General features: G+C 40.3%; 1 protein-coding gene across 1 annotated transcript; it reads right to left on the bottom strand.

Moving 5' to 3' along the window:
* Nucleotides 1–323: 323 nt before the first annotated feature.
* On the bottom strand, nt 324–7,272 carry LOC125178473 (tumor protein p53-inducible protein 11-like). Its single transcript, XM_047882261.1, has 5 exons — nt 7,050–7,272; nt 5,395–5,488; nt 4,724–4,940; nt 2,167–2,294; nt 324–824 (listed from the first exon to the last, which is right to left on the bottom strand). Exons 1-5 carry the CDS (start codon nt 7,097–7,099, stop codon nt 336–338), a joined length of 978 nt encoding a protein of 325 aa, XP_047738217.1. The 5' UTR covers nt 7,100–7,272; the 3' UTR covers nt 324–335.
* Between the last annotated feature and the right edge of the window lie 18,783 nt (nt 7,273–26,055).

Below are 26,055 nucleotides of genomic sequence, written 5' to 3'. Positions count from 1 at the left end.
CCAGAAATAACGTGATTAAAAGTCTGATGTACGCTTACTCGGTAATTATTTACCTCAAAGGTATAACCTCTGTTAACTATAAATTAGATCCTATATATCCATGCATTCTAATATGCAAATGGAGGCTATGCCTGTCGTGCATCTGATAAAAAATTCAAAAACTTCTTTCAAAATTAACTCGATGAATCATTTGAATTTGAAAATGGTTCTTAATTGATGCTAAAATTTAAATTATTCGAATAGGAAACATCGAACACAAACATAGTTAAAATTTTATTCGTATTTTGTATTTAGTTACCTAATACGTATTTAGATTTGTATTTAGTTCATCTGATTCACTTAATCTTCTTGTTCTCTTCAAGATGTGGAACAGAAGCAGCAGCTGAAGAGAAGACAGAGCAAGAGGTGAGGGAAGAGAGAGATGTCCCATCGAGAGGGATATCTAAGGGAAGTTGACTCCCTGTATCCAAGGGACGGCAGCCCTCAGAAGGACTCTCTTCATTAATGTCGCCTTTTCGAGGTTTTCCTTCGGAAGTGTTGGCATCGGAAGAGCTACCCTCGGAAATGGTGCCCTCGGTAGGACTAAACGACCTACCCCCGAAGAAGTGAGCAGTTCGTGAAGAGGAAGAAGAGGAAGAGGAAGATGGCTGAGGAGTTAGAGGAGCAGGTGAAGAGCAGCAGGAAGAATCACGATGTCTGTAGGAGGAGGACTTGGCTGCACCCGCCCCAGGCTCACCGATCTGCCTGACGTAGGCGAGACACAGCAGACACAGACACGTCCTAGCGCACACACAGGCTGTCACCCCGCCCCGCCATGACACTCCCTGCGGGGGTGGAGGGGAGTTAGGGGGCATGGGGGAGGAGGAGGGGGTGAGGGGACATAGAGGAGGAGGAGGGGTGAGGGGAGTTAGGGGGCATGGGGGAGGAGGAGGGGGAGGAATTAAGTGACAGGGAGGAGGGGTGAGGGGAGTTAGGGGGTATAGAGAAGGAGGAGGGGGTGAGGGGGGTTAGGGGACATAGAGAAGGAGGGGGAGGAATTAAGTGACAGGGAGGAGGGGTGAGGGGAGTTAGGGGGCATAGAGAAGGAGGAGGGTTAGATATAGGAGGGAGAGTGAAGAGACATTTCTGTAGTAGAGAGAGTCTGGGTATATTTAAGTGAGATGGAGTGCAAAAAAAAAAAAAACATTTGACTTACGTATAACGAAAGACATATTTAATTCACCGCCACGCATCAAATGTCATTTTAGGGATTGCTGCATTCTATCTCAGCTGACAAAATCTGGATCATCATAACGCGTTTACTCTAGAAGCTCTGACTTTTTATCTCAGTTTCCAATGAATCCATTGACCCCAGTTACCCTGTAGCCTATTTACCCCTATTTACCTCATTTATCCCGAACCCATGACCATCACAGCTTATCTAAGATTCATCTCTGAATGGAGAATTTGCATTTTTTTTTTTCTAAATCAAATACACCTTTACATGGTTGAATTTGATTTTTGAAGTGATTTCTAGAGCTTGTCTGAGCTAATGAGTTTGCCAGCACAAAACTTCAAAGAACACAGCGCGTTTCATTATAATGCTCACGAAACTCATCATGGGTCATATAACATGCAATATAATCACGTTGAGTTTCGTTCAAGTTGATGGTAGATAAGTGGAACAGAATTCATTAATTAGAACTCCCTCTAATACTTCGCGGTGTAGAATAATCTTATATCATGTCATAATAAAACGTATTAACTGTAGAAGCATATTTTGTCAGTTGTTATATAAATCGGCAAGTCAGGAAAATCGCACATTGTAAATTACGATAAACTTTTTCGGTCTTTGGAGGTAAAAATAGTTTAATGGCGCGTGGCAATTTGATTCCACAACTGTGCTGGAATGCCCAATTCTCTTACTACTGATATTGAAGTTAGGGGCCAGGGGTCTCGCAGTGAGAGGTAGAATCGTGAAATACTGAATAATGATTAGGGATTGATGTAAGATGGAGGGCCCAAAATTGAGTTAGCATGGATTTCAGAAACTGTGGTTAAGAAACTACTCATCAGAGGTCATCTCTGTCATATCCAAAATTTTTATGACAAACACCATTTTGGCAACACCTTCATTACAGCACCAGGTGTTGCCATTTTGGCAACACCTTCACTGTGGCAACACACCTGAATCGCAGCAGATGCCAAAACTATGGCAACCGACATGGCATTATAAAGCACAGTGGCAATTAGAGCTGTGCGGGCACAGTGTTTGTCCGTTGTACCCACGGCCGTCCATAAGAATACTGCGAGACCTGCCAACAAGAGAGATGTTAGCAACAATGCAACACCTAGTAACATAGAGGCATGTTTCTTTGGGTTGCTGTGCCTAGAAACACTTATGGCAATGTTGATACATTAGCTACATGAGCATCACCGAGGAAAAAAAGACTATATACCACCATTACCGAGAGAAAAGGCGATTGACCATTTAGACAATGGAGTTGTCTCCTGGAATCTGAGGGTATTCACAACATTTTGATGAAGGGGGCACAATATTTAATGGTTGCAGGTTGAATTTTGGCCGTAGCATGCTACCACGTTGTCAACACTCACCTAAATGTACTTACTGAGCCACGCTTCTAAATCATCCTTTGAAGACTGAACAGGAGTTCTAGACAAAATGATGAATTATAATGGCAGTGATTGCAAAGAAACCTCGTTACTATAAGCACCTGGACGAAAAATCCTAACTTTGAGATATTGGAATACGGTAGCGTTAAAGACGTGAGGATGGAACAGCTGCCTAGCCTGGGATGGTAGAGAAATATTGGAAAATCGACTCGTTTACAACCAAGTAATGCTGATGAGCACTGGAATCGCGTTATACAAAGGGTTGGCGAACATTATGAGGAGTGCAGCAGACGGTTTCAGTTTTCAGAACTCATGTGCTCCACTTTTAAAGTAATTTTGTCCACGGCGTTCCTCGTTCGCGGTTAGTGTGGTAATTATAATCAGTTCATAGAGCTATCATGGCAAGAAACAGTGGAATATTGAACTAGACGACATGCAGAGGCCATGACACCAGAAACAAATTGGAAAGTGGTAGTTAGGTGTGTCATCTTAAAAGCATGGACCATAAAAACCGAACTTTAGAAACGAAATTTTTATGATTGGAGCCCCGACTATAAAGGACTGTGCACTGTGCAGAATACTCGCGTTCACCAACAGATCTGCTATCACAGTTCAGTCGCACGGTAACGTGGTTGTGATACTTTGCTTTTTTTTAAGTAGTTTCCAAGTAAAAACCATATGATTCCTAGTACAATCCATTATCGCCGTATCTGACTAACTACTCTTACTGTCAGCAAGAAGGATGAATATATTTTTACATTTAGGCTACTGTAACGACGAAATCGGCGAACCAGCATGACCACATACGAAGCCGTTCAGGACAACATTCAACGATATAAGAAACTGTCAAGGACCCTACGCAAATACTATTAGCTGTCAAATACTTTTGAAAATTTCATAAATGAGAAAAGCATCGATAAGGAATCCCAAATCCTCATAAATGTATTCACCGGCCATGAACTTTTTGATATTCCTCGCTAATTCTGTCAATTTTAAAAACACATCATAAAATATACCGTTAGAATAAAGGAGGAATGTGGGGTAAAATAAGAAAAAATTAAACTAAAATTAACACTATTATTCTTATTTTTAAAATACGATATGTTAACTAAAAATAAGCACGACACCTATATAATGGCATTGATAACTACCAAAGCAAGGAATAAATCTGTTAGATAGACTAGAAATTATAAAATATAAATAAAATAAAATGTCCCATAGTACCCCTATACAGGGTAATGTGGGACAGCCCGTGAGTACATTGGGACACTTCACGTAATTATGGCATCAAAGTTAATGTCAAATTTCAGGTTAGAATTCCGTATTTTCGTTGTTTTGCATATATTAGGATCGACAAGAATGGCTTCATCAAAGTTTCCCATACTGACTGATTCGAGATCAGCTGCATCTAGAAAACAAAATGTTCCAATTTTTCTCCATAACGCAAGCATGATTTTTATTTTCGTAATTTTCGTCATTTTGATTTGTTAATAAGCCTACATGATACGTTTTCTGCTTCATAAAACCTAATTCTCCAAGAACGCAATCATAGAGCATAAATTGGTTTTCTCTCCTATGATTTAAAAAAAGATTTTTTGACATTTTCCTGTAAATAATTCTTTTTCTATAGCTTTAAATGAATCATGTAAATACGGAATTTTTCTTTGAATGAAGGTGACGAATAGCCTGGTATCTCATCAACAAATGTTTGGTGGCAAATGGCTTTGACACTATCCAGTGGGTCCCAAACCAACATTTTGGAAACATTCGTCTACCATTTTAATATTATCAAACCAAGTAACTTTTTATTTCAATTAATTAATTTTAAACGTATTTAACGATGATTATTCACACGACAAAGCTAAAGTAATTTTGCAAAATAGGCGCTCATATCACATTTAATACATAAAGAAAAATATTAAGTAGGGTTACCTTAAAGAAAATGTTGCATGAGAAGGAAGGCATGACAGGGCAACACGTCTCTCTGCCGCGTCGACCGATGCACTACGATGTGTGCCATAACTACCTTATACCGTTGTTCAATATTTTTTAGTATATAAAACAATGGACGTGTCCCACTATACCCCACTTTCCCCTACATGATGCTCACTAGACAGTGCGGCACCGAGCAGCCTGAGTGGGGTGAGGGGACACCCAGTACCCTCGACGGGTATAGCGATCACCCCCAACGCCGCGGCCGCATGAGGGGAGACGAGCAGCAGCGCGCACTCTACAGTCACCAGCGACGCCAGCAGCACGTGCGTCGTGGGCAACCCTCGCGGCAGACGCGCGTACAGGTGCTCGTTGTGGCCCAGCACCTGCGAAATCTGGAAGTGGGACGGGTGATTAGTGAGCTGGACGAACAGGTGCTCGTTGGGGTACAGCATCTGCGAGATGTGACAGCGTTTTTAAAGAACTGCTCGTAGTATACGCTCTAACGTAGTACGCTATTTTAGATGTTAGGCCGTACCTCAGTCTATACTAAATGGATGCGGGATGTAATAATGGACACACAGCTGTTGATAGAGCGCATTGTTTTCTACATAACTGTTATGAGAAGCGTTTTGTATAGACATTGCCTTGTAGGCAACATCAAATTGTTGAATTTATTTGATTTCCTTGAAAGAACCTCAATTTACCTTCTTTTCAACGCCTGCCGCTTACTGGATTTTGCCTGACTGTTACCTTGCAATTTCTCGATCGCTGCCCGGCCATTAACAGCCAGAACCTAGAGTTACTTGGCCGTATCCTGTCATTTCCTGGATGTTGATAGGTAGTTACCTTGCTGCGGTGGATGTCTCCGTTGTCTGTCTCTCCTACGCCGAGGATCTTGCGCGTCTTAAGGCGACTCTGCAGGTCTCCCGACGAGTGCTTCCTGCCCGGTACATGAAACGTTTATGCCTAGTGAAAATTTACATACGCGGCATCTTCTGATTTGGATTACCAGAAGCTGGGGTGACTCTAAATTTTGTTAGGGTATCGAGTATTGCGTGTATCGTAAGTCGGTTATGGTAGATCATATAATGGGAACATATGAAAAGGGTTTTCATCGAGAGAACCTTTAAATCTTAAATGCATGAAATATTCCTTAATATCTAGTTTGTTGTGCGCGTTACGCTGCTCTAATACTTTACTGTACATTATTTCGTACATTGAATTTTAAACTGCACTATACACTGTGCTGTGCAATATACATTAGCCCTTTAAATCTAGAAGGATGAATCATATAATATGGGACAACATGGTTTCTGGTGTGATCGTCATTTTTTGTCAGATTTTGTGAAGCATTCCCGCTGTATTGCAGCCTGCTTGGCCGCCTCTGGTGTACTGGCGTATAGATGAAGTGGGAAAGCTTATGTGAAAGCGTTTGATAAAGTCTACCATTGAGAGTTTATTGAAAAATTAAGGCTTCTGGGAATCGAAAAAGCAGTGGCATCGATCCGCAACTATCTAATATGCAACATACTAGCGTTGGTGGTTTGTGGCTACAAATCAGGCAAGACCGAGTTAACCTAAATACAGCTGGGTTTGGTTTTAGTAGCAACACTATTATAATCCATCCATTTAGTCCACATGGATTTAGCATTGAGTTGCACATCACAGTCTTCTGCACATCGTTGCGGATGACATAGGAATGTTTCCGGCCCATGTGGGTGAGTTAAAGTGTGAGAGGTTGCAAGGAAACCTCCTCACAATATATGACTGAGCTCAAGTGAGAGCTTGCATGGAAACCTCCTCACAATATATGACTGAGCTCAAGTGAGAGCTTGCATGGAAACCTCCTCACAATATATGACTGAGCTCAAGTGAATAAGGAACTGGTCAATAGCACAAGTTTGATATATCGGATGAAGCAACACTCACTACCTGGAATCCGACACAGCAAAATAGGAGAAGCGTTAAAAAATAGGAGAAGCGTTAAAATAGGAAAAAATAACGCTTGACAGCCACCTTACAAAAGCGATAGGAACAGGAAACTAACAATATGGTCATTTTTTTCAAATAGTGATGCACTTTGTTGGTAAACCAGTTCGCGCTGGTACATCAGCGATACGTGCAGAAAGTGTGTTAATATTTGGACAATGATTCATTTATTTTTCTGATTTACCGTATTTAAAGTGTAATTATTCAACCTTGAAAACAAATAATTGGGAGAATGACAGAAAACTTTGGACGATGAACATGTTTCATGCTCCCTGATCGCCCGTGCATACCCCACACATCATGTTGAACAAGGACGGAGGCACGTTTCTTATATTAAACTGTCGCCTTCCACAAGAAATCCTGATCACGAAAACGACCGTATACTACCGGGGCAGTAGACGACGAAGGTAGTGCATCAGCTTGGCCTTGGGCAAAAACGTCTTTTAAACTTTCCGAAATGCCAAGACTTTCTTGTACATTGTACAGTGTGCACCATTACACTTTGCACTCACCACGCAGTCGAGTAGTTCTGGGAATCAGAGGGGATGTTGTCTGCCGCCATGAAGCAAACTTACTAACGACAGCTATTTTGCTATAGTTTTTGTTTTTCAATTAAGTTGACTATACGAAACTAATAAACAACAAGTTTCACATTATACCTTCTGGTTTAATGAATACTATTAGCAGCAGTATTTTTTGACCAATTACTGTTGTTTGAACTCACAAATTAATTAAGATGTTGCAGTTGCAGTAAATCTAATTATCAACTATACTGAAAAAAGTGAGTATTCGCAAAAATATGTAAAAATTAGGTTATAAAGACAAATAAGAAAAAATTATTGATATCCAAAAATACTAAATTCTAATAATCCATGCCGCAATATTAAGCTCTAGTCAACAATAATATTATTATTTCACATACAAGGCAGGAATCTTTATACATAAATTTCATTTTAGGATCATAGGCACTATTTAGTTCATTATTCTAACAAAGTTGATTCCGTCTCACATAATCCCGTCTACCTCTTCAATGTATCACATGTCAATAAATGAAGTAATTATGTTAGAATTAGTCGTTATTATTATCAAGTTAGAATTATTCCTAAAATAATGCTAATTAGCAGAAGTGTTTCTAATTAATTCACTCTGGATCACACGCGGTGTACGTGCAGCGGTGTGAGGAAAATGTAAGGTCGAAAAAAAAACTGGTTAAAAATTGACATGAACGAAGTCCTGAGGCCTAAAAATGAGCGTGGACGATATCCCTGAGGCCGGAAACCGGAATGGATGCCGTCAATCGGGCTTAAATATGGATAAATGCGCTGTATAAAGGCTGGAAATATGCAAGGAAAACGTTGCGAGGGCTAAAAATATGCGGGGGCGACGTCGCGAGCGCTGGAAATATGCAGGGACGTCGCGAGGGCTGGAAATATGCAAGGAAAACGTCGCGAGGGCTGGAAATATGCGGGGACGACGTCGCGAGAGCTGGAAATATGCAGGGACGTCGCGAGGGCTGGAAATATGCAGGGACAACGTCGCGAGGGCTGGAAATATGCAGGGACGTCGCGAGGGCTGGAAATATGCAAGGAAAACGTCGCGAGGGCTGGAAATATGCGGGGACGACGTCGCGAGAGCTGGAAATATGCAGGGACGACGTCGCGAGGGCTGGAAATATGCAGGGACGTCGCGAGGCTGGAAATATGCAGGGACAACGTCGCGAGGGCTGGAAATATGCAGGGACAACGTCGCGAGGCTGGAAATATGCAGGGACAACGTCACGAGGGCTGGAAATATGCAGGGACGACGTCACGAGGGCTGGAAATATGCAGGGACGTCGCGAGGGCTGGAAATATGCAGGGACGTCGCGAGGGCTGGAAATATGCAGGGACGTGGCTGGAAATATGCAGGGACAACGTCGCGAGGGCTGGAAATATTCAGGGACGTCGCGAGGGCTGGAAATATGCAGGGACAACGTCGCGAGGGCTGAAAATATGCAGGGGCGTTGCGAGGGCTGGATATATGCAGGGACGACGTCGCGAGGGCTGTAAATATGCAGGGACGACGTCGCGAGGGCTGGAAATATGCAGGGACGACGTCGCGAGGGCTGGAAATATGCAGGGACGTCGCTAGGCTGGGAATATGCAGGGACTACGTCGCGAGGCTGGAAATATGTAGGGACGTCGCGAGGGCTGGAAATATCCTGTACTTTATCATCACCCATGTAAGAGGTCAAATGAATCACCAATATTGTTTTTGTTCCAACCCATCAAACCCAGGCACGACTCGCAGTCTACCGTGTGGTGTGGAGTGCACCTCATGGCCTGTCGTGTGTGCGTGGATGCAGTCTACCGTGCAGCTCACGGCCTGTCGTGTGTGGGCGGATGCAGTCTACCGTGCAGCTCACGGCCTGTCGTGTGTGGGCGGATGCAGTCTACGTGCAGCTCACGGCCTGTCGTGTGTGGGTGGATGCAGTCTACGTGCAGCTCACGGCCTGCCGTGTGTGGGCGGATGCAGTCTACCGTTCGACTCACTGCCTGTCATGTGTGGGTGGATGCAGTCTACCGTGAAGCTCACGGCCTGCCGTGTGTGGGCGGATGCAGTCTACCGTGCAGCTCACGGCCTGTCGTGTAAGCGTGGATGTAAGGTACGGTAGTGTGCAGCCCAACAAGCCTTACGCCTCAGCGCAGCGAGCCTCACGCCTCACGGCTCAAAGCTGTGTACCGGACTGATTGCATGTGGTGTGTGATGTGTAGAAGGTGTGGATGGTATGTGATGTGTAGAAGGTGTGTCAAGTGTATAGGGTGTGTGGTGTGTACAAGGTGTGATGTGTAGAGGGTGTGTGATATTTAAGGGGGTGTGGGATGTAGCGGGGGTGTGGTGTGTAGAGAGTGAAAAATTTGTGAAACAAGCCTGGGTGTATAATTTTGTTCATAATGTACAAATGAAAGTTTCGTGGCGCGTATTTTTAAGGTCTTAAGGCGTTTAGCTTTCAAAAGGATTGCTGCGTGCAGATTGATCAATCTTGTGCAGATGTTGCGCGCTGTGCAGAGCTCTACAATGTCGTAAGGTGCTTACGTAATGTGTAAGATCACTAATTACGATGTGTAGTAAACAAATAGTGTTCGTAGATATTAAGTTTATTATAAGCCTCTGAGCCCTACACATGTATGGCAGATTTCGAGATTTTAGTATGAAGAGGACGGTGTAAGGGATGGAAATAATTGTTAGTTGACTATCGGTGTATTGATTGTATAATTTGTTTATAGTTCGGAATTTTAAATTGTCGTTTTAGTTTAGAGTTTACTGAAGGCTAAGTGCGGAAGGATGAGGTGATAGGATTATTCTGTCTTGGAAAGCTGGAGCGGAGGTATGTGCTGCGTTAGGATGTGAATATGTAAAAATATAGGTGAATAGATTCGATGTGGTGGACAAATTGTGTAAATATTTAGGTTATATATTTTTTAATACGTTGATGTTTAGCTTACTATTATTTATCTATTTTTATTTGTATCTTTTGGAAAAGCCTCGAATCTACAGTTAGACTCAAGTCAAGAGTTAGTCTCGAAAGCCATGCACCCAAGATGAAAGCTACGAAGTGTTATGTGCTAATGTTATTCTTTGATGATTATTTACTGTGTTCATTTTGAGTTGTGAAATAAAGTGTTTTAATAACTATTCATCAGTATTCAGAACCTATACGATCATGTAGGCTAGTTGGGTGTTCTGAGAGCCCCAACAACGGTGTACTCAGAGATATTATTAAGGCATTGTCCAAAAACAATTCAATTTTGGCACTTTTATGGGTCATCCTGAATTAGTTTGGCTCGCTAAAAAATGCGAAATTGTGCTACTCCCGGTCAGTGTTTGCATTGAGATTAAGAAAATATGTCTTTATATTGGGACTCATACATGCAAGTCTTGCTGGATCACCGTCGAACATCTTAACTGATACAAGACTGTTGATGACAGAATCTACTATAACGACTAAACGACGTTGAATAATCAAGCAAGTTGTTACCTCACTCGATTGTTTGTGTGGAGTTTTATAAATAGATTTTATTAACAGTAACTTAATTTCATATTTATTCATTTTACATGCTGGGTGTATAGTTTATTGCCATCAGAGGCTCTTGTGTCTCGGAACAATAAAATCAACAGCTGCTGATATGGTACAGCAACCATCATCACCGCTAACAACAATATTAAACTAAGACCACTTCAGCACATTCTACCATCTGCAAACTGCAGTAAATTCTTCTCACTGAAAACATCGGCAAATTCTCTATGAATTTGTGAACAAATTAATGCTCATTAATACACATGAATGAAATAAACACTCATTGCGATATTATGATTGTTATATTGTCCATTTATGCACATTTTAAGTGGAAATTTATATCAGTATACCAGACCTAATTATTGAAATGAAGTGTAAAAGTAAAAAATATGTTGAAAATTTCTTAATTTAAATAACTCATGTTAAAATGTCATGTACTTTTTTCTAATGAATGTTTAGTTATAGCTTTCAGTTTTCAACAGCTATAGAAGTACATTCTAGATTCTTTGTCGGGAAGTCATGGAAAAGCATAATGTTGTGTTTATCTACAAATGGCTGCGTACTCCATTATGTCCATTTTTCTTTTGAAAATAGTAGATGAAGTTAGATATAATGTAAGTATTTTGCAGTTACTGCTTGAAGATAACGTCAAAACATCGAAACTGAGTATTATCATCGAAACTGAGTAAACATCGAAACTTAGTATCTAAAGCTGCCTAAGCAATTCCAAGAGTAGAGTTTGCGTTTGAAAATTTAATTAACCCAAAACTCAAAACTTCGTAAATAAAAATTCGAAAGCTCGAGTTATGATTAACTCGAGTAACTGATGGGAGAAGTTGCCTTATCTCTTATCGAAGTTGATCAGAAATTGGAATGCTCTAAGACAAAGTTAGCTCCAACGACTTTGGCTCGTTAAATTGAATATATTGAATTACTCAACAGGGTAACAATAAAAAATTATTGACCGAGTTGGTTCCGGTAATGGATGAGGCGCTCATCGATTTTAAAAATAAAGGAACATATTAAAATGGTTTCCTAGAGATATATTATATTGAATGAAAATAAAATTTATTAACCTTGATTTATGAGGCAGAATTAAACTGATAAAAATGGCACTAATGAATGATTTTAATCATTGATTGATAGTCTCGACATGTATAGCTTTTTGAGTTCAGAAAGCTTATATGCAGTAGTGAATGTTTTGAATATTATACATCAAATGACGACAAGGAGGTCCTCCAGGTAGGGCAACATGGGGCAGCGCGCCCCCCACTTTTTTAAACTAAATTTTTGATGAAGTTTTAATTGATACGAGGTGGTTCTTTGTTTTATTTAAAGGTACAACTAAAGAGGAATGTATGATGTGAATTAGACGCCTATAGATTTATTCAATTTTTAATGAAACACTGTTTTGTAAAAAGTGTCAAAATGGGCCCATTGCCCCACCCCTGGGGCAATGGGCCCATGGGCTTGGGGCAAGGCGCCCTTGGTCCCTTTACCACAATTGCATATTTTTCGTTTAAAAATGATAAAACAACACTTTACAGTTGAAAATAAAAAAAATGAATTAAAATATGACATTCATTCATTTATTAACAACTTAAAAAGTCATATCCTTACCTTGAAAAATATACTCTTGGCTTAAAAAATCTATCACTGACGTGAAGAAAAATATTTCATTGACATAAAAATATATATCCTTGACTTGAAAAATATATCCTTGCGATAAAAAAATTCGTCCTTGATATGAAAAAATGTATTCTTGACTAGAAAAAATATATTTAATTGATCAGAAAAAAACTTCGTTCCAGTTTTACCCATAATCCAGATATTATTTGCAGAGAATTCGTACCTAATCGTGATTTCAGTTAACACCATAAAAACTCATCAACTTTTGGCTCATTAGTGTTGACTGAAATCAACTTTTGGCAAGGCAAGAGTCAATAATTCTATAAGGGGTCATAAATACGCTTAACTAGAAACTAAACCTGCTGCCTTGAGGCGGCAAATCGAAAAATCATGCAATATGAAGTGTGATTGGTAATTCAAAAGCTAGTCATAGTTTTGAAAAGGTCATTGAGACAAATCTAATGATGTATAACACAAGACTTCACCATGGGCGCTTTGCCCCGTGACGCGCGTGGGCCCGTTGCCCCCACTAGGTATCCTTTCAATTTATATCGTGTCAACATTTTATTTTAAAAGCTAATAGTCTAAACTTGATCTCAAAATTATCCCAATAGATATTACTTTCAAAATATAATTCACAGTAATTTCAAAAGCTTCATCTACAGTAATCGATAACAGTTTTATTTATCAGCAAAAAAACCTTTATCTGGGCTGAAACAGTTATCCACAAATAACTTAATAACGCAAACACTTAGCAAAACGAAAATCCGTACACTTCATCCCAGTGAAACTGTAGACCGGCGGTAGAGAACACGGGCCAATATCTGCCATACTTAGCGAGAAACCCGCTATGGGCCCGTGACCCGCACTGGGCTCGCTGCCCCATGTTACCCTACTGACTTTTGATACTGGAACGATCAAAAATTGTTTTTAAATATCCGAAAAAATGTAAATATCTCAATTTCCTCAACACAAAAATGTGGCTTGTGGGCTTGCAAAGTGCATGTGGATAAACATTTAGAACTACCAAATGAAATTTATTGTAAGATAATGCGTTCTACAGTATAGCAGATATCTTGAGAAAGTAATGCCAGAAGTAATTCAAGAGTTTAGAAATCATGATGAAGAATTATCTACATTACAAAAAAATGCGAAATCTATAGGAATAACAAAGGTATGATCAAAATTGCTTATTTAAAGGAATAATTTTGAATTTTTTGATAAAAATTTTCATCAGCACTGGATGGGATTCGGGTTTGACTGAATGAGCTGCTTGTCGGTATTGATATAAATTGATTATTATTCGACATGAATGTTGTAGGCAAAGTTTTCTAGAATGCAAAATCTACGCACGGCGCTCTCTGGACGGCTGGAAAGAATTGAAAATATAACTAATATAGGAAAAGTGCTGAACCTTCACATTGATTCTAAAAAAATGAAGAGCATCAAACTTATATAACTTATCTAATATATACTGCCGTCTAATGAATTGATAATCTCGAATTACAAATTATAGTTATCCATTCATCAAGAATAATTGATAAAATACCTATTGAGAATTCGAATTGTGCCCTATATTTACGCTAAGGATAATAGAAAAAAATCATCTTGTCCGTTATTATAAATCCTTTAAAAAAATTCAGAAATAAAAAAAACATGTGTTATGAGAGGAGGTGTGAGAAATATTAGCAGCGATTACATACATAGCTTGCAATTCGCTGGTACCCTTGATGGAGAGATCAGGCTGCTAGATCCTCTGTCATCCCAAGTCTTCACCCCAACTATAAAAAATATAACTCAGTACTCACTGCAGTGAGTGACAGAGAGCGCAATTTCTCATCCGTCCGTCCGTGAAGTCACGGACAGACAGACGGACAGACGGACATGGCAAGCACAATAGCGCCTTTTTTCATAAATGAGAAAATGCGCTAAGAATATCAGAAATAATGGCTCCCGTAATTTGCGGTATTGATTGCGTAAATTGCTTTTGGGCCCATACGAAAAACACGCATATTAGTGCGTACTACGGCGTGCTCACAATACTCTAAAAACATCGTTAAAGACCGTTATTTCAGTGACCGGTCGGCCCATGAAAACACCGTATCGCCGTTTTTTGTTTGATTTAACACAAGAAACCCATACCTGCATTGGAAAAAAGCGTCACCGTTTATTTCACGGGGCGGTCGGTCAATAGAACGTTGGACACACCGTATTTTCACCAAAATTTCGAACAGTGCAGGTTCGTTGTGACTCCGGTCCTACTATAACGGAAATTTTACATTTATCACTAATATAACCTCGATTAAAAAATTCATTAACAACATTGACAGCCAGGCTTCAGCAGGCTGTCACCGCCACTGTCACCGCCACTGTCACTGCCACTGTCACCGCCACTGTCACTGCCACTGTCACCGCCACTGTCACTGCCACTGTCACCGCCACTGTCACTGCCACTGTCACCGCCACTGTCACCGCCACTGTCACCACCACTGTCACCACCACTGTCACCACCACTGTCACCGCCACTGTCACCATCACTGTCACCACCACTGTCACCACCACTGTCACCAGGGATTTGACCCACGTATAAGTGAGTCAGGGACTTAACCCATGCAGGAGTGAGTCAGGGACTTGACCCACGTATAAGTGAGTCAGGGACTTGACCCACTTATAAGTGAGTCAGGAATTTGACCCAAGTCTCCACGAGGGCGCAGTGGACTGTAGAAATGCTAGCGGCGCAGTGGCCGTGAACGCCGCGCAGAGACGCGAGTTTACAAACGAAATGTCAACCTCACGCGTACACATGCAGACGCGGGCTGAACTGAGCCGGTAACTGTTACCCTGCTGGTAACTGTTATTCTGCTGGTAACTGTTACTCTGCTGGTAACTATTACTCTGCTGGTAACTNATATGTGTATAAGAGACAGGGTTAGGTCCAGCCAGGTCAAGTTTTTTTTATATATTTTTTGCAATTTAGAAAAAAAATTAATTAAAGTCCGGTAAAGTGGAACTATAACTATATATATATATATATATATATATTATAGAGTAATATAAATAGGAATATCCTTAAGTCTCGAGTTCCCGCCATTGTTGTGGCATTAGCTGCATAAACTCTCTCGTTTTTAAAACTCTTATTATTACACTGCGACTGAAGGCACGGCAGGAGTTAGCTGACTAATTTATATAGAATATCATTATATTAATTAATTATGTATATTACTAATATATATAAAGTGAACGAGAACTATGCAGATAACTATTGCATTGTGACGTGAGTTGAAACATAGTGCCGCAAGTTGAGGCATAGTGTCGTGAGGTGAGACAGGGAAGGACAGAGGGGTATTAATGTGAGCCCCTCAGCAAGGAGGGGCAGAGGGGCATTAATGTGAGCCCCTCAGCAAGGAGGGGCTGAGAAGCATTAATGTGAGCCCCTCTGTTGAGCCGCGGGATGCCACTCAAGGCACAGGCTCCCGCGATGCTATGTGAATAATAATGTAACTCGCGATATTTCCTCGGCATTCAGTGAGGGTATGAAGGATACCGCGTATGAAAAGCTTTCTCTTATTTTCTTACTAGTTATTTTATTCACTGCAATAGCAGAAATATCGCCAAATTAATCTCAAACAAATTAATGATTATTGGCTATCAATTGATTACGCATTTCACGGTAAAACGTACGATTCATTTTTTCGATTTATTTTTAAATTATGTCAAGTGGCTTCTTGTTAATTTTGGAAATAATGCAGGGTACCATGTAAGTTTTGCTTAGGAATTAAAGTTTAACATTGATTGGAGGTATCATCACATAAATTAAATAATCTGTCGATGGACAGCACACAGCACGGCATTAACACCCATTACAACAGTCAGTACGGCACTGAGGCGCCACACAGCTGTTGTCGTAGTGTTGTATTAGTAAACGAACACTGACAGAAAACGGTACATTGACAGAAAACTGTGCGTGGTGGCCGTTGATTGGATAAACTAAACTAAACTGAGAGATGCTGCCCATGACCTCAACTTCACATTATATGATGCTTAGAGAGGCTTGTGTGAATGCGTCGTGTGTGAGGCACGTGTATCCTATGTGAAGCACGTGCGTCGTGTGTGAAGCACGTGTGTCGTGTGCGAAGCATCTGCCAAATCCAAAATAAACAAAAAAAAAAATTTAAATAACTCAAAAACGGAGTATTGTTAAATGCACAGATTAAACCCAACATTTTCTGTAGATATGTCGACGACATCTTCGTCATTGTTCGAGACGAAGCTCACATGATGGAGCTCAGGCATCTTTTGAACTCAATTCTGTTTTGACGTCCACTTACGAATTTGGACAAAATCATTCGTTGCCTTTCCAGGACATACTGGGGCAAGACGATAGTAATTCGTTCGTCCCTAAAGTTTATCGGAAACCTACAGACATCGGAAAGGTCCAAAATGAAGACAGCGAATGTCCCCAGCGCTACAAAATCAGCACCATATTTGCCCTTATACATCAAGCGTTCAAAACCTGTACATCCGCTCGCACCTTGAAAACTGAATTCCGGACCTGCAAGCAACTTTTTGTAAACAACGGTTACGCGAACAAAACTGTTGACACAGAACTTTCAAAATTTCGAGCACGTCAAACAGAACGAACAGATGAATCCACATCAAAAGAATGCTGCACCAGAATTTACAGTCAAAACCAAATGAACAGCGGTCATAGGACAGACGAACCTAAATTTAAATCCTTGAACAGGCGAGTCCTCAATTCAATAGTGCAATAACATTATCTGCACAACAGTAACTGACCAAATAAAACTCCTTATTTAATTTACAAATTTTCCTGCACTAAAGGCTGTAAAATGTAAATTACATAGGTTTGACCAGCACAACATTGAGCTACCGACTCACATTCTACCTACAAACTGGATGACCAAAGAACCATATGCAGGAGGCCCACAAGGAGACCTTCACCCGAGCGACATTGGAGGCCTGCACCAGCATCATCATGCGGTGCCCTGACACTACAAGACTGGTAATGGCAGAGGATCTCTTCATCAAGGATGAGACCTGCACCAGCATCATCATGCGGTGCCCTGACACTACAAGACTGGCGATAGCAGAGTCTCTCATCATCAAGGATGAGACCTGCACCAGCATCATCATGCGGTGCCCTGACACTACAAGACTGGCGATAGCAGAGGCTCTCATCATCAAGGATGAGACCTGCACCAGCATCATCATGCTGTGCCCTGACACTACAAGACTGACGATAGCAGAGGCTCTCATCATCAAGGACGAGTCTCCATGTATCAATATGCAAACCACCGCATTTGTCAGGACGTTGAAGTTGCTCTTGGAGTAATTTAAGTTTTGATTTAGAACCGTATCGGCGAGACCCTTTTATGTACTTTGTAAATTCCAAATTTCATGTGTTGTCAAACCCTTCACGTGCTTTATAATGAATATTGAATACTCGAAACGTAGAATTCCAGTAAAATTTCATTTGGTAACCTACTTTTTTGATTTTCCAGCAGCAGCACGAAATTTTTTTCGGCGTATTGAAAAACAATTAGAAAATTGTTAATAAAATATGCTCTGATCTTCAATGAAACCTGCATAAATAACTACCATTAGACTAAACATGTTATATGTAACCGTAAAAATTGAAAATCAATATTCACAAATCTACTCACAACCCTTATTTACATATTTACTTCCTGACGCAGTACACTTCTCCTGTCCTGCTTCGCACGGCCCAATAATATTCCCTCATCATCTTTTCGCATTTTGCCTTCGGTAGATTTTAAACTGAAATTATAATTAGCAACATCGAATAATAAAAAATTCTAAAATAAATGTTGCCGCACAAAGTCACGTTATAAATGACTGGACTGATTCTATCCCATACTAAGGGCTTTGTATGCGAGATTCTTATGGCTATGCGAAAATCCCTCTATTAAAAATTGCACCCAGAGTGATTTTCTTGTTTAAACCATTAATAGCCACTACCTTTCAAGTGAATCAGGCAGACATTTCTTTCCATGCCGATTTTATTGCTGCTTCCTAGTAGATCATTTTTTAGGATATTTTCCTCACGCCAATTGACAGCTTTTTCCCAGCCAGTTCTTCTGCATTTGAGATATTTCCTCTCAAGTTATTTTGATACTTCCTTTCCAGGAAGTCATTTAAAGTTACCTCCGCATAAGTCACTCCCAGACTCACTTTCCCTCAAGTTCCACGGAGTTATTTGCCACACGTCGCTCAGAATAAATTGATTGCTTGATTGGTTATTGGCGGACCACGGGAATTTTCTGTGCCGTGATCGACAGCGCCTCATGCGCGGCATGACGAGGATCTCAATTGCTTGTAACGTTTCGTGATCGAGCGCTTGAGTTTGCTGAAATTCAAAGAAGTGATCGATGAATGTCAGTGGGATCTGTGGAATGACTAATATGTCGAAAAAATTAGGCGTTTGGCCAAAATAAAATAATAATCGAGTGATAGCAAGAAAGAGAATCGAGATTTGCAACTCCAAAATTCAAGATGATTCACGGCAATTTCCTGATTCAAAAGCTCAATGAAGAAAGAACTAGAAAAGGTATCATAACATTATTATTTTTTTGTTAAAATATTACCTGAATTTTTATATCATTTAGTTTTAAAGAAGACAATGGATTTAGTTCTAAAAACGACAGTGACGGCCTCCATTGTCAGTGTATTCAGTTAGTTGATTTTCGAAGTTCCGTTCGGGCAAGTTGGCGATGGCTTGGCGTATATTGTTCTTCAAATGAGGTAGAGTCCTTGGACCCTACTTGATTTAAAATAACCTCATAAATAATTGGCCTATAATTATAATAATTAAATAAATAATTGATTTAAGATAACGCCTAAAAAATCATGCGGAGTCCATCGGGGGATCGGGCTGGCTAAAAAAGGTCGCATCTCAAGGAGACGAGGCGCTCTTCAAAATGTTGTTTCTGGTGTTGAGAACGCAGAAACGCCTCCAACTCTCTCGACGTTTTCGGTGTTGTGTCGGTTCGCTTACCTTCAGACCCTCTTGCATTCACACTTCCAATTGCTCTAAATGTCTTCACCCGCGTAACAATCGATTTCTGATCAGGAACCTGACCTGAAGGACGAATAAGGAACCGAGGACAGAATGCTCGTTGAGTAGCGATAATGGAACGGCCAATAGAAAAGTACGCCACTACAGCAAACGCACGCTGCTCACTTGTCCAATACATAGCGCAACTGATTATGCAAGACAGAAAACTTCATAAATTTGTCTTTCATATGATAGTCTTTTCGTTCTTTTCCTATGACAGCTGGCTGTTGGGCCCGAAATACAAAACAGAAAGTTTCCGTTAATCATCCTGCATTTGACATGGAAGAGTGAATAAAACGAGGGCTAAAACTCCGAAATGTGGCGAGCCAAAACTGTAGGAAATCCATAAAATCTTTTGCAGAATTCAACTTGTTGTTGAGGAATTGAGTGTAAACTCTTGAATTTATCAAAATTATTGAGCGCCAAATCGACAGTTAGCAAAAAAAAATTTTGCTTACTGACTGAAATGAGTCGATTCCCAATACGCTTAGTGAATTGTAAAAATTGTGTCTTAATCGGATGAAAATGTAAATAAATGGCAAATAAATTTAATGAAATTTATAAATAAGAAAGTAAAGCCGCAAAATATATGGCAACTCTGTAAGGATTTCATGTTGGAAACCACACAGAAACATCGAGCATACCATGCATGTGGGTGCACGCATGGCATGTTCGCCGGACATTTGTATGCATGGACTGTCCTCGATTTTTTGAAAGTTTCGTGCCAAGCCAAATGAATAAAATTCTGCCGGGTGAAACGCGTGACTTTCTGTAAAAATACTCAATTAAATTGTCGAAATTTTTCCAAAAACATATCAACGCAATAAAATTGTCTGAAAATTGAAATTATTCGAAATGTGCACCAAAATCCAGGCTGTAAATACAAAAACCATTAAATGATCGCGTAATATTAATCAGGAATTAAAAATGCAGGAAAAATACACCGTTAAAAATGTGAAAAATTGTTTCTGTTTGCCATAAAAGACCACACTAAATGACGGACGCTAACGCATGACAATTCGATTGTAGGTTTGTGCGGTGCAACAAATATTGCAAGTGATGAGAGCTTCATTGCGGTTTAGTTCTCGCTTCAATGTCTTCATTTCATTCTCCTTCGTCACGTTTTTTATTTATTTTATTCCTTACAAAGTCCTACTTCTTTGGTCTTTCGAGCCTATGTCTCTTTTTTATGCCAGACGAAAATTATACATTCTTGCCGACTTTTAAGAGTCCTTAGAGCCCATCCTGTCAATAACATTTCTCCCTGTCTTTTTTTCCTTTTCTTCAATTTTGTAGTATTTGACAGCACACATTTTTTCCCTTAATACACATGCTTCCTCTTCCTTTGCTAGACAATCACTAACAATTTTTCGAATAAATTCTTCTCTTAGATATAAAGTAACTCTGCATTAAAGTCATTTAACACATTGAAGCCTATTTCCAGCGCACTTCATCCCCGTATCCACGTTGCCCGATACCGCAACCCACGAGCCTAAAAATGGTTAAGATCAAAGCATTGAAACGCCGGCTCTTTGCTCAGAAAATTTTGGCAATTTGCGGTCAAGATTACCTTGTTTGCGATCTAGATTGCGGTATCAGAGTAACTTCGGGGTATCAGAGTTTCGATGGGAGACCAGAATTTCAGAGGAGGAACAGAACAGCGAGTGTGATGCCGTATCAGAGAGAATTCCGATATAGTGTCAGAGTTATGATTTTTTATACGATCAGATTCACGATTTTTTATAGATCAGATTTACGATTTATTGTCAGAGTTACGATTTAGTGTCAGCGTTACGATTTAGTGCCAGAGTTGCGATTTAGGGCCAGAGTTACGATTTAGTGTCAGAGTTACGATTTAGTGTCAGAGTTACGATTTAGTGTCAGAGTTACGATTTAGTGCCAGAGTTACGATTTAGGGCCAGAGTTACGATTAAGCGTCAGAGTTATAATTTAGTGTCAGAGTTACGATGGTTTATCAGAAATACGATTGGGTACCAGAGCTAAGATGGATCATAGTATCAGAGATACATTAGTTACGATCGTGTATCAGAGTTACGATGCGGTACCAGAGCAACGATATGGAACCAGAGTTACGATGTGGTACCAGAGCTACGATGTGGTACCAGAGCTACGATGTGGTACCAGAGCTACGATGTGGTACCAGAGCTACGATGTGGTACCAGAGTTACGATGTGGTACCAGAGCTACGATGTGGTACCAGAGCTACGCTGTGGTACCAGAGCTACGATGTGGTACCAGAGCTACGATGTGGTATCAGAGCTTACGATGTGGTACCAGAGCTACGATGTGGTACCAGAGCTACGCTGTGGTACCAGAGCTACGATGTGGTACCAGAGCTACGATGTGGTATCAGAGCTACGATGTGGTACCAGAGCTACGCTGTGTTACCAGAGCTACGCTGTGTTACCAGAGCTACGCTGTGGTACCAGAGCTACGCTGTGGTACCAGAGCTCCGATGTGGTACCGGAAAGCAGATACGATGAATACTACCTGCTGAACTACTATACTTCAGCAAGAATACTTTAGAATCTTATTTTTAACTCTTATTATTATTATTTTTTTTAACGACAATAATATTGTATGAAAACTTATTTCAAACTTTTTATTTTATTTAAAATAATCATTTGAAATAATAAACTTAATAATTATTTATAGTACTTAATAACCGTAAAACTCAGGAGAAAGTTTTATCAGACTTCATTGAAGCGATAACTGGACAATTGGTGTGCGAGTTGATTGAACGCGAATGCTGTATGTTCACTGAATGTCCTTAGATTCCTTTGCTAGTGCATCTGTTCCAACTCCTGTCTGCTTTAAGGCGAAGTTTCACTTCTGTTTACCGTTTTTGGCAGACAAGAATTATCAGCCAAAACGTTGGAACTTCCCGAAGTCCAGAACTAATTTGCTGCTTGACGTTCAAGTTCGGCTAAGTTCGGATTGCGAGTTACGCGACTGGAATTAAACAGAAATTGCAAAAGAAATTCCAGGACATGACGAGCGTCCCGCATCTCTGACTGGGCAGGAGGATTTATGAAAATGTCGTCCTGGTTTAGCCTAATTTAGGGTAATTTAGCTTTATTTACATTTCAGTATAAACGAGTTGAAGTGTTGCACCTTCGATTTCTATAATATTTAATTGATATTAAATGTTAACCTAAGCTAACGGTGAAAACTAGATTAGGTTTCTTGCAAATTACGAGGACTTGCCTTGAACATATTTAGAGAACAAATTACGTTATTAAGTGGGTTATGAAGAGCTTAAAGCGCTCGAAAACATTAGAAATTCGATGCACCGAAATTAATTTATGTTAATAATACGAAACTTAGCGTCAATATAGACATGTATGAATGAGAACAACCATTGTGAACGCATTCACGCAGGAGCAGCCTATCTTCATTTGCACAGCAAGGCCAATAGCTCGAACATCAATCAGAGCAGCAAGCCTGCTGAGACAAATAGCTTTGTCTTATTGCCACGTCTTTCAGGTATTCTGAACGCAGATGCCGTCTGCATAATCGATTGTGCGTAGACGGTAAGAAAATCTGTTTTTGAATTCCTGTCCTGAAGGTAAAATGATAATATATAATATAATAATTACCATCGTTGTAAATAACAAATATAAGTCAGTATTATAACACCAAGATACAAAAATATAACTCGGTACTCACTGCAGTGAGTGACAGAGAGCGCATTTTCTCGTCGACGAAAACGTGAAGTCACGGACAGACTGACAGACGGACGGACGGACATGACAAGCACAATAGAGCATTTTTTCCATAAATGAGGAAATGCGCTAAAAACTGCATCAGTGCGCTTAATTTCGGTAGATTTCATCTACAGTAAAGTCTTAGAGGAACTTGAATGTTGAGTTCAATATCCGTAGATTTACCGCAAGTACTGTACCCCGATAGAGATATTTGATTGTTCGTTTCAAAATCCGTAGATTTAAAGTCGACTTGCATCTGGGAGAACCTTGAAATTTATCTTCAAAGTCTGTAGGTTTCAATTCAGTTGAATAGGATGTATTTAAATATATTGACAATGTCACATTGAAATGTAATGTTCAAAGTTCGTTGATCGTTTGAAAAAGATGGAAAACAGAAGCAATTCTGTAGTGTTCACAGTGCATTCATCCGTGATACACCAAACACAGTTTTTTCGGAGTATTACTATTCCGCTAAATTTACAGACTACTGCACTGGTAGGCATATGCAGACTACTGCACTAGTAGGTACATGCCGACTATTGCACTAGTAGGTATAGGCAGACTACTGCGTTAGTAGGTATATGCAGACTACTGCACTAGTAGGTACATGCCGACTATTGCACTAGTAGGTATAGGCAGACTACTGCGTTAGTAGGTATATGCAGACTATTGCATTAGTAGGTATATATTTAAGGAGTATATTCTCATGATATCATCTTTCGCTCTTGTGATACATTGCAAAACAGATCAAGGTGCACATTTACTAAGCGCACAAAACAGGCTTTAAACAGAAATTTAGGCTACACGCTTGTTCATTTTACGCAAGGTTTAGATCTGAAACTGTCTTCATGAACAGACATGTCAAATGATGACATCAAAGCAGACATGCACGCCGGAGAAGTGATTAAAGTTTCCCAAAGAGAGATGCACGTTTGCTTCTTATGTGGGTCAACCTGACTCAGTTTGACTCAGCACAAGGCATATCAGTGTTACATGTTATGTATCAGTTTTATATGTTATGTATCGGTATTACATGTTATGTATCAGTTTTATATGTTATGTATCAGTATTACATGTTATGTATTAGTATTACATGTTATGTATCAGTTTTACATGTTATGTATCAGTGTTACATGTTATGTATCAGTGTTACATNCTGTCTCTTATACACATCTAGATGTGTATAAGAGACAGGTGTTACATGTTATGTATCAGTGTTACATATTATACATCACATTTTACTGGATGATAAATCTACGATTAAGTGTAGACCATTCAGGTCCGCTCTCATCTAATGCTTTGGGCAAGGAAGTGTGCCACAATTTGGACAAAATTACTCATTAATTTTTCTGTGAGACGCAGCGCACAAAGTATGTCATTATTTGGACAAAATTACTCATTTATTTCCCTGTGAGACGCGCGGCGCCCAAAGTATGTCATTATTTGGAAAAAATTACTCATTTATTTTTCTGTGTGGGGCGCGGTGCACAAAGTATGTCATTATTTGGACAAAATTACTCATTTATTTTTCTGTGANACGAGTATCAGTGGTCTGTCTATTTAATACCTGTCTCTTATACACATCTAGATGTGTATAAGAGACAATCCTTGTGCTGCAAGACATCACCTGCCAGCATCCTTGTGATGCAAGACATCAAGTAAATTTATCTAGCAGGTTTGCTCCAAACAAATCGTTTATGTGGTGAATTCAACCATAAAGATAAATTCAACTGCTGGGTTAATAATGTTTAATTAGTGGGTTAACCATTTTTTAAAACCGGTTTAAAGCTGGTGAACCGGCAGGACGCAAAAGAAATATCAAAATCCGTCTCTGAAAATAATAAGTTAAGAAATTTTACTGGTAGAAATAAATATATACTAAATAGTAACTATTTCTATGTATTAGTGAAACAGAATATATATGCTGCATTACAACAGATAATAAAATATTTATGAAGCTCTCACTCACCGTTCCAGCTTGGGCGGATTGAAGCAGCGAGTGAGACCCGACAGTCTGTCGCGCTGAGCAGGCTGGATGCTGGACTCAACCTTGACCTCATCCACGAACTTATCTTTGGTCTCATCCTTGACTTCATCCATGACCTCATCTTTGATCATATCCTTGACTTCATCCTTGACCACATCCTTGGCCTTATTTATGACTTCATCTCTGGCTTCTTCCATCACCACATCCTTTGCATCATCTTTGACCGCTTCCTTGTCTTCATTTATGACTTCATTCTTGACTTCATCCTTGACCACATCCTTGTCTTCATCCATGACTTCATCTTTGGCTTCATCCATTACCACATCCTTGGCTTCATCCATGACTTTATCTTTGACTTCATCTTTAACCTCATCTTTAACCTCATTCAACACCGACAGTTCACCAGGTGTGCGATGTCGGCACGTTACCACACTCCCTGGTCTCTCCTGGTCAGGCGCGGCTTTGGGACCAGTCAAGTTCCGACGCGTCTCCATCTCTAGCGTCCCTTGGGTCGCACCCTCGGCCCAAGAAAGTCCCGTATCCCGGGAGGAGTTTAGTGCACTAAGAGTTCCCGAAGCGCAGTGCGGTTGTGTTCCAGTTACTGGAAGCTGTTTTTTGGCTAATTGGGGATGCTTCCCGTGACATTCGAGGCCGCTGAGGCTCTAGAGCGGGGAGCGTGGCCACCGTGGGGGGAATGTCGGCAGTGGCTGTGGTTATGTTAGTGACTGGAGGGAATGCTAGTGACTGGAGGGAATGCTAGTGACTGGAGGGAATGCTAGTGACTGGAGGGTGGTTGGTGGCTAGGGGCTTAGTAGTGACTGGAGGGAATACTAGTGACTTGGGGTTTTTGATGACTGGGGCCCAATAGTGACTGGGGGAAATACTAGTGACTGGGGGAAATACTAGTGACTGGGGGAAATACTAGTGACTGGAGGGTGGTTGGTGACTGAGGGTTTATTAGTGACTGGGGAATACTAGTGGCTGGAGGGTGGTTAGTGACTGAGGGTATTACTAGTGACTG

The sequence above is a fragment of the Hyalella azteca genome, unplaced genomic scaffold, assembly GCF_000764305.2.
Source record: "Hyalella azteca isolate HAZT.00-mixed unplaced genomic scaffold, Hazt_2.0.2 contig10026, whole genome shotgun sequence".
Lineage (NCBI taxonomy): Eukaryota > Metazoa > Arthropoda > Malacostraca > Amphipoda > Hyalellidae > Hyalella > Hyalella azteca.
The sequence above is the reverse complement of the archived record's forward strand: the minus strand, read 5'-3'. Positions and strand labels throughout refer to the sequence as shown.

Bases quoted from the DNA above. Each gene is read 5' to 3' on its own strand.
- LOC125178473 (XM_047882261.1), bottom strand. From the start codon at position 7,099: ATGGCGGCAGACAACATCCCCTCTGATTCCCAGAACTACTCGACTGCG. The intron at 5,489-7,049 runs GTGAGTGCAAAG...TGTACCGGGCAG, and splicing joins CAGAACTACTCGACTGCGTG to GAAGCACTCGTCGGGAGACC. The intron at 825-2,166 runs GTGTGTTGCCAC...CCACCCCCGCAG, and splicing joins TGGCATCTGCTGCGATTCAG to GGAGTGTCATGGCGGGGCGG.